Source organism: Aphis gossypii, chromosome 3 (genome assembly GCF_020184175.1).
Source record: "Aphis gossypii isolate Hap1 chromosome 3, ASM2018417v2, whole genome shotgun sequence".
Taxonomy (NCBI): Eukaryota; Metazoa; Arthropoda; class Insecta; order Hemiptera; family Aphididae; genus Aphis; species Aphis gossypii.
The window spans coordinates 11,589,574-11,602,734 of NC_065532.1; the positions used below are offsets into that span (position 1 = coordinate 11,589,574).

Here is a 13,161-nt window from a genome sequence, read left to right on the forward strand (position 1 = left end):
TAATATTACTCTCTTTATCAGTACATCACAGTTTGTATGTTTCGTTTTATTTAATATATAAGATAATTTACTAGTAAAATAGCTAAAGAACAATTTTTTTCTTGCAATGAGGTGAAAGATGAATGTGTATTGTAATTGTTTTGTTTTAGGTATTCATTGATAAAACAATATTAAGGTATATCCACGATATTATGCAAATAATATAAAATGTATATAATATTTCAAATAATAATAATAATAATAATATTTAAATATTTCTAAAATGTGAAGTATGACTCCCTATTTGAAATCTGTCTACTGTAATAATTAATAAATATATAACTGTTAAATTTAAAGTACAGAACCGAAACAAGGTTCCTATACAATGATTTGAATTCAGTGACAAACAATTTTTCAGAAACTAAATGTACCTAAATATAATATACATATATGTATATATATATTTAACAATCCTTAACAATAATAATAATAAATTATATAGTTAATATTTTTGTAGGCTTCAATATTCTGCAACTGCAGTTTTTGAACAATTTTGTATTTTATTTTATAAAATCAATGCTTTTAGGTGCTAAATAATTGTATATCAATACTGAGTGTTTTGTAGACAAGCAAATACAACTCTACATAATATTATACTGTATTTCATCTATACAAACTATGATAAAAAAAAATATATATTTATTTATAATGATTTTATTTTATTTGGCCATAATAAGAAAAGGAACATACAATAAAGAAAAACAATTATTGAAAAAAAAATTAACAATTGCTCGTAATTCATTTTAACGGATATTGAAATTATACAACTATAATCTCGGATTGGTTCTAAGCATAAGATTTAAGTAGTTTGTTTTACAGTGTATAAGACTAAATGTTTAATATACAAAAATAAAAAAGCGGATCACAATAATGTGTTTTAAAATAAATGCTTGATATTCAATGCGTACAAGACACGTTTACGCTTTTGATACATAATACAAATAAATGTGCAGACGAGATCAAGCATTTGTGATTTTTTTTTATGTGTCTTTTATACACAATTTATAGGTCATACATATTTAAAATAACATTATACAAAAAAATATATTATGTGATAAATTATAAATTATATTGCACTCGACATATTATTGAGCGTTTCAGAGTGCAAAGAGAAGCATTTCCATTTCGGAAACTACATTAGCACGAAGTAACAATCAGTCGGACGCCTTTCGGATGCTGGGTCCGAGTCTTATTGGATGACCCAACTGTCATACGGTACTCTGCTGAATAAGTTATCGATAAATGTTTTCATTGCAACCATGAGCTTCTTTTTGATGTGTGGCTTCATTTCCTTGAGCAATTCTTGTGAGTTTGAATTGATGAACAAGTTCAATGCGGCTTCTATTAAAATAAGTACATAAAACGTAGATGAATTAGCTTTATTGGTAACGTATATTATTACTAATATTACTAAATTTACTTATAATTCATGTTTATCAGAATAAATATATCATTTATACGTCCGATCAGTTGTTAATTTTTTTAAGAAAGAATAAAAAAATGTTAATATACTAAGTATACAGTAGGTACTATCTACAAAATAAGTATTAAAATTTATCAATCTATGTAATTATGTTACAATGTATTTATCTTAGTATTTTATCGGGTAAAAAAAATGATTTCATAACTGAAATATCGCTTTTACCTAAAACAGCATTTCCGTTGTGAACATTCTTGATGCCCATTTGAATGTCTTTAACGCTAAAGTCCATTTTCAAATCTTCTAAATGCAAGAATTTTTGAGAGTTACGTTCTACTTCACTGGCCTTGATGTAGACTTTGGCTTTAACTCCCTCTGTATAAAAAATAATACAATAAGGTTATGCTAGATAATATATGTTTGATAAAAGTATTATTTTTTCTGGTTGTGAGTTGCTTACCGTATTCACCCCAGTATTCACCACCACCGGTAGCTTGAACCATAATAAGAACTCCCGAACTTCTATAATGTGCAACAGCTGAAATTTTTGGGATTGAGAAGGTGAGTTGGAATTGCAGTGAATTTAGATCAGATCTACAAAACAAAAATATGCATATAATATAATAATATTTTTGATGTATTTTTTTAAAACGAATCTAACATAAAAACAAAAGTTTATAACAACCTAGCATCAATATTTAGACAATTAAAATGTTTATTATTTTTTTCCCGGTGTTAAAAAATTATTTTAGATAATGTTAAATAAATAATTAAAATTTTAAAGTAACGGCAGAAATTATTGCTTGACCGCTAAATTTAGATTTTAATTTAATAGGTACATTTAAATATCTGACGAGGAATGTAATAAAATAATAATAAAATAGTATTATTGACTTATTATATGAATTTAAAGTTATTTTTATGTTATTACTTAGCAACATACAAGACCTATATAATACTTGTATTTACTAAAGCGAAGTGCCATAAGTAAGTTATAGTACCTACCTACCTATTATACAAATAATAACGTTCTCTTCAACTATCGCGAATTCACTAACAAATAATTTACAATCGAAATAAGATAAAATTATTATAAGATGACTTATAAGTAACAAAACAATAAACTTTCCAAATGATAACAATTTATAAGCTATTAATATTCACAATTATATAATATTACAGTCGCTTCAGAAAACAACGCCGTAACTCGAATATAACATGGAAATATTAAGAAAAAATGCCGTACCTATATCTATAAAAAATATTTACGGCGTTTATGCTTAGTAAATATATATGATATTCTTACTTAGTACCACTAATAATAAAATTACTATAATAAGTATACAATGACACGTATGATTACTTGTTTCTGAGAAAATGTTTTACACACGGTTTAAAAATGGACTGTTTTTTGTTGCGACTATATCGTATAGTTCTCGTTTTGCAAAACAATTTGTGTTAAACATAAAATAAAATCAGCAATACGAATACGGACGGACAATCGGAGAATAAAATAATATCGATTCGCACAGTTTTTGCCTGTCGTGGCGTAAATTTGCGTCGCAAAATCGCGTTCATACTTACGAACCAAGTATACACAGAAACATGCGGAGACATAATAATTGACATCATTATCTGCGCTAACCGATTTAATATAATATGACATTATACTGTATCGTTTATTCGTTTCCACTTCGATTCATCCGAAGCAGTGACAACACGACGGGATATTATACGCTAAATTATGTATCGCTCATACGCGGTATTATGAAATAAAATTAACATTATTATACGTCGTCGGTTTTCGATAATTGAATAATATCCCATCCGGTCATGGTTATTCCGACGTGATATAATATTATTAATATTATTATAGTTCCGACTTTTTGCGTTTTAGAACGCCGAAAACACGTAAACGATTATAATATTTTTGGCATTGGCATTGGCATTGGTCAGTTCACGAAAATCGTGTAGCGTTATATAAGTATTATATTTTAATATCAACGTCCGCCGCACACGGTGGTATATAAAAACGATAATAATACGTCTGATTTCGACGGTCGACTTTCGGGGGTTTACCTGACTTGGTTGACGGTCAGGTTGCTGACGCCGTACGCTTGGATGTCTTTGAACGTGGCCCTGTACCCGTCCGGTCCGGAACCCAGCGACAAATTGATTTCGTCGATCACGATGGGTTCCACCTCTTCGATGCCCAGCTCGGGAATTCCTGCGGACCAACAAACGGTTAGACGTCGCGTACATTATTAGTGTTGTATACACATCACATACAAAACAAAGTCATTGGAAACTCGTCTGACCCAGTGAGGCATATTATAATGTATAAGGTTATAACCTATAGAGCGAATGGCGTTTGCCCAACCATAATCGTGAACAACAATAATATAATATTCAGTATACCCAATGTATTGCGCGTGTCACCGAACGGCACAAAACTCAATCGGCATGCAAGAGGGTTTACGATTATACGTGAGCGGAATTTATGGAGAGGAAAAAAACGTCGGACCGTCGCCACGCGTGCGATGAATTCCGCAGTGGACGGACTTTTGTCGACCGATCGCCGTTTTCCGCGGTTCGGTTTTCGTTTCGCCCACATAACGTCATCGTGTATTGCGTATTATACCTATTTAATAATTATAGGTACGTACATCGAAAAAAAAAGAACGTCGTCGTCGTCGCCGTCGGCGGCGCCGAATCGTCACTCGTACGATATTATACTTTATTGTACAGTGCAAAGTTATAGCGCGTATAGAACATAATATGATATAATAATATGACGAGTACAAACGGCACCGTTGTCCGCGCTCGAAACCCGTTGGTCTTAACATATATTATAATATATTTCATGTTTTTTACGGAAAAATTAAAATGTGTATAAGCCCGTCATCGACATACTTCGATACTAGGTCGATCCAGGTAAATACGAAATACGTGATATTATAATATTATGCTATACGCATTTTGGTGGTTTTCTTCACGTGCGAATTCTGTGTCGGTACGAGTTTCACCTACCGTTATCATGGCCAGTTAGTGCCTAACAATTTGTTGAGTTTTGAGAAAGTCGCTACGGGTCACTTTTACCTATTTAAAATAATTAAATACGCATTATACGCCCTCGTTACAATAATGTGCCGGAGTAGTTACTCCTTACTACTTTATAGTACTAAAAAAAAAAACGACGCTTCGGCTGAAATTCATAACACTTCGTCTCGCCAAAACTACAAGATAATTATGCAGGTAGCTCGCGATCTACACTTTTAGTACTCGATAATTTATCTCAATGCGAAAACTCACCTTTCCTGAAATGCATAGCCAAATGGTTGGCTGAATAGGTCAAACATTCATTTACGTTTGGGGCTGACTTTTGGCACGGATGAATGTAATAAGCTGCAATACAAACAAAGCAAATCCATCAATTATTTTATTATTAATAATTAACAATCGTCATTAATTTTACCATATTATGATTTGGGGCAGTCATAAAACGTTAAATCATTAGGATCGTTAATCATTACGATTAAAATTTGTTTAAAAGGGACAATAATATTTAAATATATATATATACGTATTTATTTCAATTCAATTTATGAAATAATATAAACTAATTAATAATCAATAATCACTATTCACAGAACATTAGAATTTAGAATGATTAAAATCAGTTGAAATTGGTAGGTACCTACAATTATAATTTAAAAACAGTCTTACCTATGTCATGTTCCTGTTGCCGGGCTTCGGAAAGTCCAAAGCCAATTATTGCGGCTAATGCCAAGTGCAAAGTGATATGCATTTCTAAAAAAAAAAAAAATTATATTCAATTATCCTCATGCAATAATGATATTATATAAAAAAAAGTACGTATTATATCAATAACAGCAGGGTTTATAAATATTGTTTTTTTTTTATCAAAAATATGCATAATTGTACTGCACTTAAAGTGTTTATGTCTAAGATAATTTTATACGCTTTCGCACAAATTAAAGTAAACAAAATATGTTAACGTTTTGAATAGCTCCGAATAAAAAATATTGTTCTACAATATTTTTAGTATATTTAAAATAAAGTGGTTAACAGTTTTTATCATGTGTTAATTATACGTATACCAATATATACAAATTGAATTTAACTATTTGTATAACTATACAATTATACATAGCTATTATAACTATATATTTTCAAAATACAATAGACACTTTGATATCACAGATTATGTGTGCAATAAAAAAATGTAAAATTTTAAGTTGAATAAAAATTTAAAGATTTAAATATAATAAATTAATAAATATTTCATTTATGCGTTATAACCACGGTTATCTGGTGTAGATAACCGTGGTTATTACGCGTATAAGATGAATTGTTATTATATTTTTTAATCGATAGTATAAGATATCATATACGATTATTAAACTATAATTATGTATGAAATGTTGACGATTATAATGTTTTACCTCTACAAAAGTACATAAATAAAGGTAAATCAATTTTTAACGGTTTAAATTTAAATTCATAAAATAAAAATAGTTGAGCGTTTGCTTATAAAAATGTTTTTTTTTTTTCATACAGATACAATATAATGCCAATATAACGCAGTGCCTTTATGATTTACACCTGATGCGTAGTTTGTATTAGATGTGTGTATGATAGTTCATCACCGACCTGTTTAAGATGCTGCAGACGACCCGGTGACCGTTTAAGGTCATGCGCATATAACCCGACTTGGTTCAATGCCATTGAATCGTGAGATTTTAGAAGTGTATGCTAGCAATAAACGAACAAGAAAATACGAAAAACATTTGAAACAACAGGGACAACTTCCACAAGACATCGAGTTTAAAGAATATCATAATATTACTACTTTACTACACTATACACTTGCATAGAAAATTCAAAATTTCAAGTAAGGACGATTCATTTTCGTGACAACCTTGATTTTACACAGTCACACTGATCATTCTAATTAATATTCGTAAAGATAAATGATACATTATTTATATCTTATGACACGTCAATATGTCATACATATTAAGTGTTGATATAAAAAATGCACTATCTATTTTCCATGTGCATCATTCAAAAAAGTCATTAAACTTTATATGACTAACAACATGTAAAGGTAGTAGTGTATGTTATGTTTTAAACGGTTTGCTGTTTAAAAATGTTCAAGAGAGAATTTCAATTTCTTTAAAAATGTATATAAATAAGTTTCAAATCAGGTACGTATAAACACGTATAAAATAATATTATTAAAGTAACAGTTTGAGTTATCCTGCTGTTTTATTAATATACGTGTTATACAACAGCTAAAATATTATTAACTTTAAATATGCATTTTTAATAATTTAATACTCAGTTACGTAAATAACTTAAAGGAAAAAGGTTTATTATTACAGTTACTTGTGCTAGACACTAACAACTTAAAACTTGTTTTACAAATAATTTATAACATAAAATGTAATGATTATAATGTGTTATTTTAAATCAAATGACAACTTTTCCACTGTATTTTGTTTTTATCTATCAAGTATAATAATTATTATAATATAGATAAAATAACACATGAATACCTATTACAATTGAAATAGTCCCTAATTTTGAATAATAAAGATTTTAAAAATGTAATTATTTTATTTTCAATTTAATTTTTTTTTTTTTATGATTTCAAAATAAACATCTATAAGTTATAGACTATAACATATTAAGTTTTATATTTACAAGTAACAGTACAAATTTTTTTGTTGAAATAAAATCTAACTAAATTTAATAAAATATAAAAACTGTTTGATTTGCAGCTTATTGTGTAGTTCATTTATCATCTATTTTTAATATTATTTATTAATTTATATTAATAATAATGATAGCATAACTTTAAAATTCAAATAAACTTCGAAAGAGCTTCTTTCGACAACTATTTAAAATAAATAAATGCATACTTAGGGTTGTATACCAAACATAATAACATAATAATCTATCATTTGACAGAACTAACCGCATTATCAGAATATATACATATACAACATCAAGTCACTATATGTATTGAAATACGATTGTACAAATTGTTGTCTATCAAACGATTGAGCTAAATTTTGAACTTTTTTTATTTCAATTAAATGAAAATTTGTTTATGAAAATCTTATAGAGTAGCTGTGATAAAGTAAACTAGAAGTATTTTAAAAATAAAAATATAATATTGTTATTTATCATAATATAGCCTATTGAAACTTATAAGTATATGAAGTACCCATATTGCGCCGTTATATTACATTTTTTTTTAAGTGAAAAGAAATGATACAATTTATTTACGTTTCTGCTGCAATATATTTTTGGGGCTAAATGTCTCAAGTTGCCCTTGGTGACCCGAAAAAAACTACCATTGATCGCAATTTTAATTCGTGATTTTTTGTACATTGTGCAAATTGTATAGTAATTATATATAAACTAACAGCATATATATAAAAAAATAATGTTTAGTGGAAATTTAATTAGATTCTATTGTCAAATTGTTCGTTATTTAGTTGGTATTAGTCATATATATAATATACAATACGTCACGTCGTCGTCTGGCTTACCGGTCAAGCGAAAAATCCTCGAAATTCGCGTATATTGTAGCGAGTGTCCTGCGACGCACTTGTAAATGGCCCGTCGCCGAAGGATATCGCAGGATATTATATAGATTGATCGGTGTGCGTGTGTCCGCCGCGTTTGGACTTGACTGCAACTCGACGGTGGCCCGTCAAGTCTTTTAATAACTCGGTGCTCGCTCGGACCGTGTGGGGGAGATTCGTCCGTCCGAAGACCGGTTAGCTGTTCCTCTGCACCCCCACCGCACCAACATTCCAGCGGACGTCATGACTTGTGTCGGGTGGACGGACGAACGGTCGGACGATGTCGAACGCTCCTTGGAGAACACTCGAAGAAAAATTATTTTATTTTAAATGTTTCTTTTATTCTTATTGTTTTTCTATCATCGGATGAATAACGAACGATATCGTTGATGATTATCATCATCGTACCGTCGCAATACCGGAAACCTATGATAACAAAGTGTTACCTATGTAATATAATATATATTAAAGTAGGTACTGTGTAATGCTATTTTTGTAAAGGTTTCAGATCAAATATGGTAGGGAATTTGAATTTTGAGAAAGTAAAAATACTGAAAACTAGTAGGTAGTTGTGAGTTTTGACAATCTTTTGTTTCATTTTTATATAAAAGGTAAAACACAATAATTGCATACGTTAGTTATCAGTGATACCTTTTTAAGCTACACGATTGCGTACGATTTTACTTTGTTTTTAACTACACGATTGCGTATGAATTATAAAACGTTATACCTAGTCGATTTTCATACCAGTATATACCATAACATATACGAGTGAACTAGAAATAATGTATGAATACTTTATGTTTTTTCATAACCATTAGGCTTTTATTATCTATGTTTATTGTTAATGATATAAGATTCATAATAATGTCAATAATATACCAGATGTAACAAAATTTCGTTATTTCTGATATATAATTGAGTATTTTTTAACTTTCAGTTAGTTGTTAATCGTCACACGTGTGTATATTATATCGGCGTTTAGTAATATGAAAAACGTAATTAAACTTATTAAATTTCAAAAAAGGAAAAAGTTCTTTTAAATGATAATAGGTATAGTCATGTAAGAACACATAAAGACGGAATGCAAAAATAGCTTTGTACAGTAAAAACGTATTACGCAAACATAGTTACTAATTCTAATGTAATAGAACGACAAACATCGCAGAAAAATTGTAAAAGACAAGTAAAGGTTAGAATTTTAACGCGAACTACACTCAAAAGAACTAATAAATAATGTAAGTTATAATTTCAAAATGAAAGACATTATTCAAAAACTAAGTATGATGAGAGAAGTCAATCGTATGCACTATTTCCAAGTTCTCTAAATGATCCCATAAATCAATTCAGAATATGAAAAACTAGCTGAACCCGTGCACTTCGTAGCCCATTACAAAAACCTACCTCTTATATGTTTCAATTTGTTGGCAATGTGATGTACCTACTGTGTTGATTCATTGATAAAAAAAATGAGAAAAGTTTTGCCTGTGCCTCCCGGCGCATCTATAGAAAATACAATCCACCGCTGTTTTTTATTATTTGTTTTCATGGCAATAATTTTAATTATTTGTTTCCATAGCAATAATAATTAGTGCGAAAGAAATTATTATTATTACCATGGAAACAATCGGGACAGACAGACAAACAGAGATCCATTTTTATATACATTGCCATGGAAACAATCCGGATAGACAGACAGAAATCCATATTTATTTTATAAGTATAGATAATTTATTGACGAATTTAATTATTAATTAATTATTTTACTATTATTCATTTCTTCTCGTTATATCTTATTATTTTTTATTAATTATTATAGAACTTTACATGTACTGAATATTATTATTGAATATATGGTTAAATTAATACATTTGACAACGTTGCATACAATTTTATCCGAAATTGGGTTTTTTTTCTTAAAGGTATTTTTTAACACATCTACAAACGTGCGCAATCGTATTCCGTATCAAACACAGTTATAGCCATAACATATGACCATTAATTGATTGTATCAAAGAGGAAATAATTAAAAGTTTTCGACATTAATGAAAACTTAAGTTATAATGAAAGCATCTGTATATTATGTTATGCTATTTTATAAATTTCAAAATAATTCATCTTATCACACATAGATAATTGTTTACTCGTTTCGTTGGGAAGGAATATACCTAATCAATAAATTTTAAATTCAAAAATCCACTAAGGGAGACAACGAATGGGTTTTAATGTGGCAATCCCCCCTCCTTTAAATTGTCGCTACAAGTCTGTGTATGGTTAACGCATTTGGAGAAAGTAGTCAACGCGTGGTTCGCGCATTTGGGAAAAAGCCGTGACGCGATCTGCAGATGTTTCCGGCTAGTCGCTACGTAAATATAGAATATAAGTGACTTGCTGGAAAGTGATAAGTAAAATTTCAATCTTTCGTTTGCCATCCGCGGTAGTGGTCATGTTAGGTATCAACTTTATTAATAATAATATATACTAATAATATGTATGAAAGTAAAAGAATATTGAGAGGTTTATTTTTCCGGACAAACGCGTTTCAATTTTTGACTTTTGAAATTTAAAGAGATTTTCTGATTATATATTTTCAAACGATGAATCAAACATATAACGGTTATTAGTTTTTAGAAACTTAATAAATAATAACAGTGTACAATAACATTGTTTAATCTAAAAGTCAAATCCAAGAGTGTATTTTTATTAGTTTGAACTGAGTATATTGGCCGACCCAGAGTTTTAACATAAAACGCCCTGTTGTCGGATACGATAGAGATTTAAGTGTTAACATGTTTACGAGTGTACCTTCGTCGTCAGGCTGGATAAATTCGTCTCAGTCACTCTCTCTTTCTCTATAGGTACTAATGACAAATAATTAAAAATAATTATTTGTTATAAATTTACAACGGCGTATTGTAATTATATGATTCGAAATGTCATGTTGATTTAACAATAAAAAACTTAAACACGCACACCAATATTTTTGGTGCACGGGCGGCAAACAATAATTTGTTCAAGGTAAAAAATAAATACTGATAAAATATTTGTTGACAACAGCTTACCATTGTAAGTGTTTTGAGTGATGTTTTCGGGTACTAAACTTATAAAGTAGGTACACATTTAACGTCTTTGAGCGAATTCTAAGAAAGCGTTCTGCCTAGTCACGCTGTATAAAATATAATATATGTTTCCAGTAGCAACTTATCGTTTTCGTTCGGATACCGCGAGTACGTGAAAAATATTTCGTAAGATTGACAGTGGGTGCGAGACCCCGAAACAAGAAACCATCATTCAAGAGGAGAAGTATAATTATTTTTAACGCGCGCTCGTATAGAAACGGAATGTAAATACAAGTTCAAGGTCTCCGGTATTGTTTTCTCGTAATGATTATATGCAAAAGAAAAAAAATAAATAAATAATAAATTAAAATACTCTGTCATCTAGACAATAATATGTTATTATGATATCAACGATTCATCGAAGACACGCATACTTGTGTGTATATTTAATTATATTATTCATCACGGATATGTTAAATTTACACCTAAAATGGGTAAATGGCCTCTACAATAATTACTACAGTTCCTGTCGCAACAGGTAGGTGCACGCCATGGCGTAATAAAAATCATAAAAATGTTAATAGATAGCCATATTTTCTGATGTACGTTCGCGTAAATAATTTTTGCGTTTTCGTTACAATTATCGGTTACTTGTTATTTCAGCAAATCGTGTTGATGCCTATTTCGATTTATGATCGACACATTGAGTGTACATAATATTTTATTTGACTCTAAGACAGTGAGTGTAATACGTTATATTTTACCCATACAGATTTTTAAAGTCCATCTGTAGGTTGAGTCGCCTTCCGGAGGGAAGAAAACGTTTTAAATTTATTTTCGTAACATTATATACGTATTATATAAACATTAAGTCATTGACTTCTGACAATCTATTATAGACGTTTTAAAAACATAAGTTTATAATTCCTAAACATTAATAATTAATTATAACTACCTACGTAATTTTGTTAAATCGTGTCCTTTACCTGGAAGTCAATAGTAAATGAAACCGCATTATTTGAAATGTATAAAATCGCATCGTTCAATACCGTGAATTTTACAAATTAATTGAACATAATAATAATTACCTATTATACTATAAGTGTATATTTTGTATACAACCGAACTAGGAACGGAACATTAATGTATACGACAATAAATTATAATCGAGTGAATAATTTTGAGTTTTTCACAATTTAAATATTATTTTTTGTTTATTATTTATTTTCACAAAATAATTAGAATATCACGTGATCACTATACTATTACACCAACAAAGGTATACACCATCAAAAATATTTATTAAAAGAAGTTTTGATTGTTGTTATTTTCAAAAGGAATACTACGTCAATTACACGAATTCCACGAGCGTTGCAATTCATCATCCAATTGCGCAGCTATTGAAGTAATAATTTTAGTTAATTTTTAATAGTCGGTCGAAATTAAATGACACAGGTCTGAACAATAACCCAGACAACATATCTTTATTATATTTCCACTTGAAAGTCTACCCAACTCGTAACTCCGTATCGCCAGTTTTAACTAAAACTTATTCTAAAATTATTTCTCGTGAACGATGAACGCTAACAAAATTTAAGTACAACTAGCATTAATACAACTTAAGCTTTAATGAAAATTATTTTTTGTTATTTTGTTAAAAATAATTATGATTTTTTTTTTCTTTTTAATTGTTGGTACAATAGGAATTTCCATATTTTTTTGACCCAGTATGTATTAAGTGAGACACTATATGCATCGCCATATTTTTATGATATATATATATTTTTTTTAATATTTGAATTGAACCATCTTATATAATATAAACTAATGATCGGCATGATTTATCTTGAACATTTTGCATACGTGTAAAATTTAAGATTTTCAACTTATTTCAGACTGTTATTGTATAAACGGTAGCATTTCAGATTATTATCATTAATATTGTGTAATAGTTATTTTCTTGTAAATACGATTGTTTTCGATTTGGTCATTATGTGGTGTCCAATGAAATGAAATATTGTCG

The 13,161-nt window shown here is 29.2% G+C and overlaps 1 protein-coding gene across 1 annotated transcript; it reads right to left on the reverse strand.

The window, feature by feature from the left end:
• Positions 1-677: 677 nt before the first annotated feature.
• On the reverse strand, positions 678-8,211 carry LOC114119446 (protein takeout). The gene is made up of 7 exons (XM_050204566.1): positions 8,044-8,211; positions 5,186-5,269; positions 4,772-4,864; positions 3,539-3,686; positions 1,920-2,053; positions 1,685-1,834; positions 678-1,380 (listed from the first exon to the last, which is right to left on the reverse strand). Exons 2-7 carry the CDS (start codon positions 5,265-5,267, stop codon positions 1,229-1,231), a joined length of 759 nt encoding a protein of 252 aa, XP_050060523.1. The 5' UTR covers positions 5,268-5,269; positions 8,044-8,211; the 3' UTR covers positions 678-1,228.
• Positions 8,212-13,161: the final 4,950 nt, after the last annotated feature.

Coding starts and splice junctions, on each gene's coding strand:
- LOC114119446 (XM_050204566.1), bottom strand. CDS start 5,267: ATGCATATCACTTTGCACTTGGCATTAGCCGCAATAATTGGCTTTGGA. Junction 4,865..5,185: donor GCAACAGGAACATGACATAG/GTAAGACTGTTT, acceptor TTTGTATTGCAG/CTTATTACATTCATCCGTGC. Junction 2,054..3,538: donor CTGACCGTCAACCAAGTCAG/GTAAACCCCCGA, acceptor TTTGTTTTGTAG/ATCTGATCTAAATTCACTGC.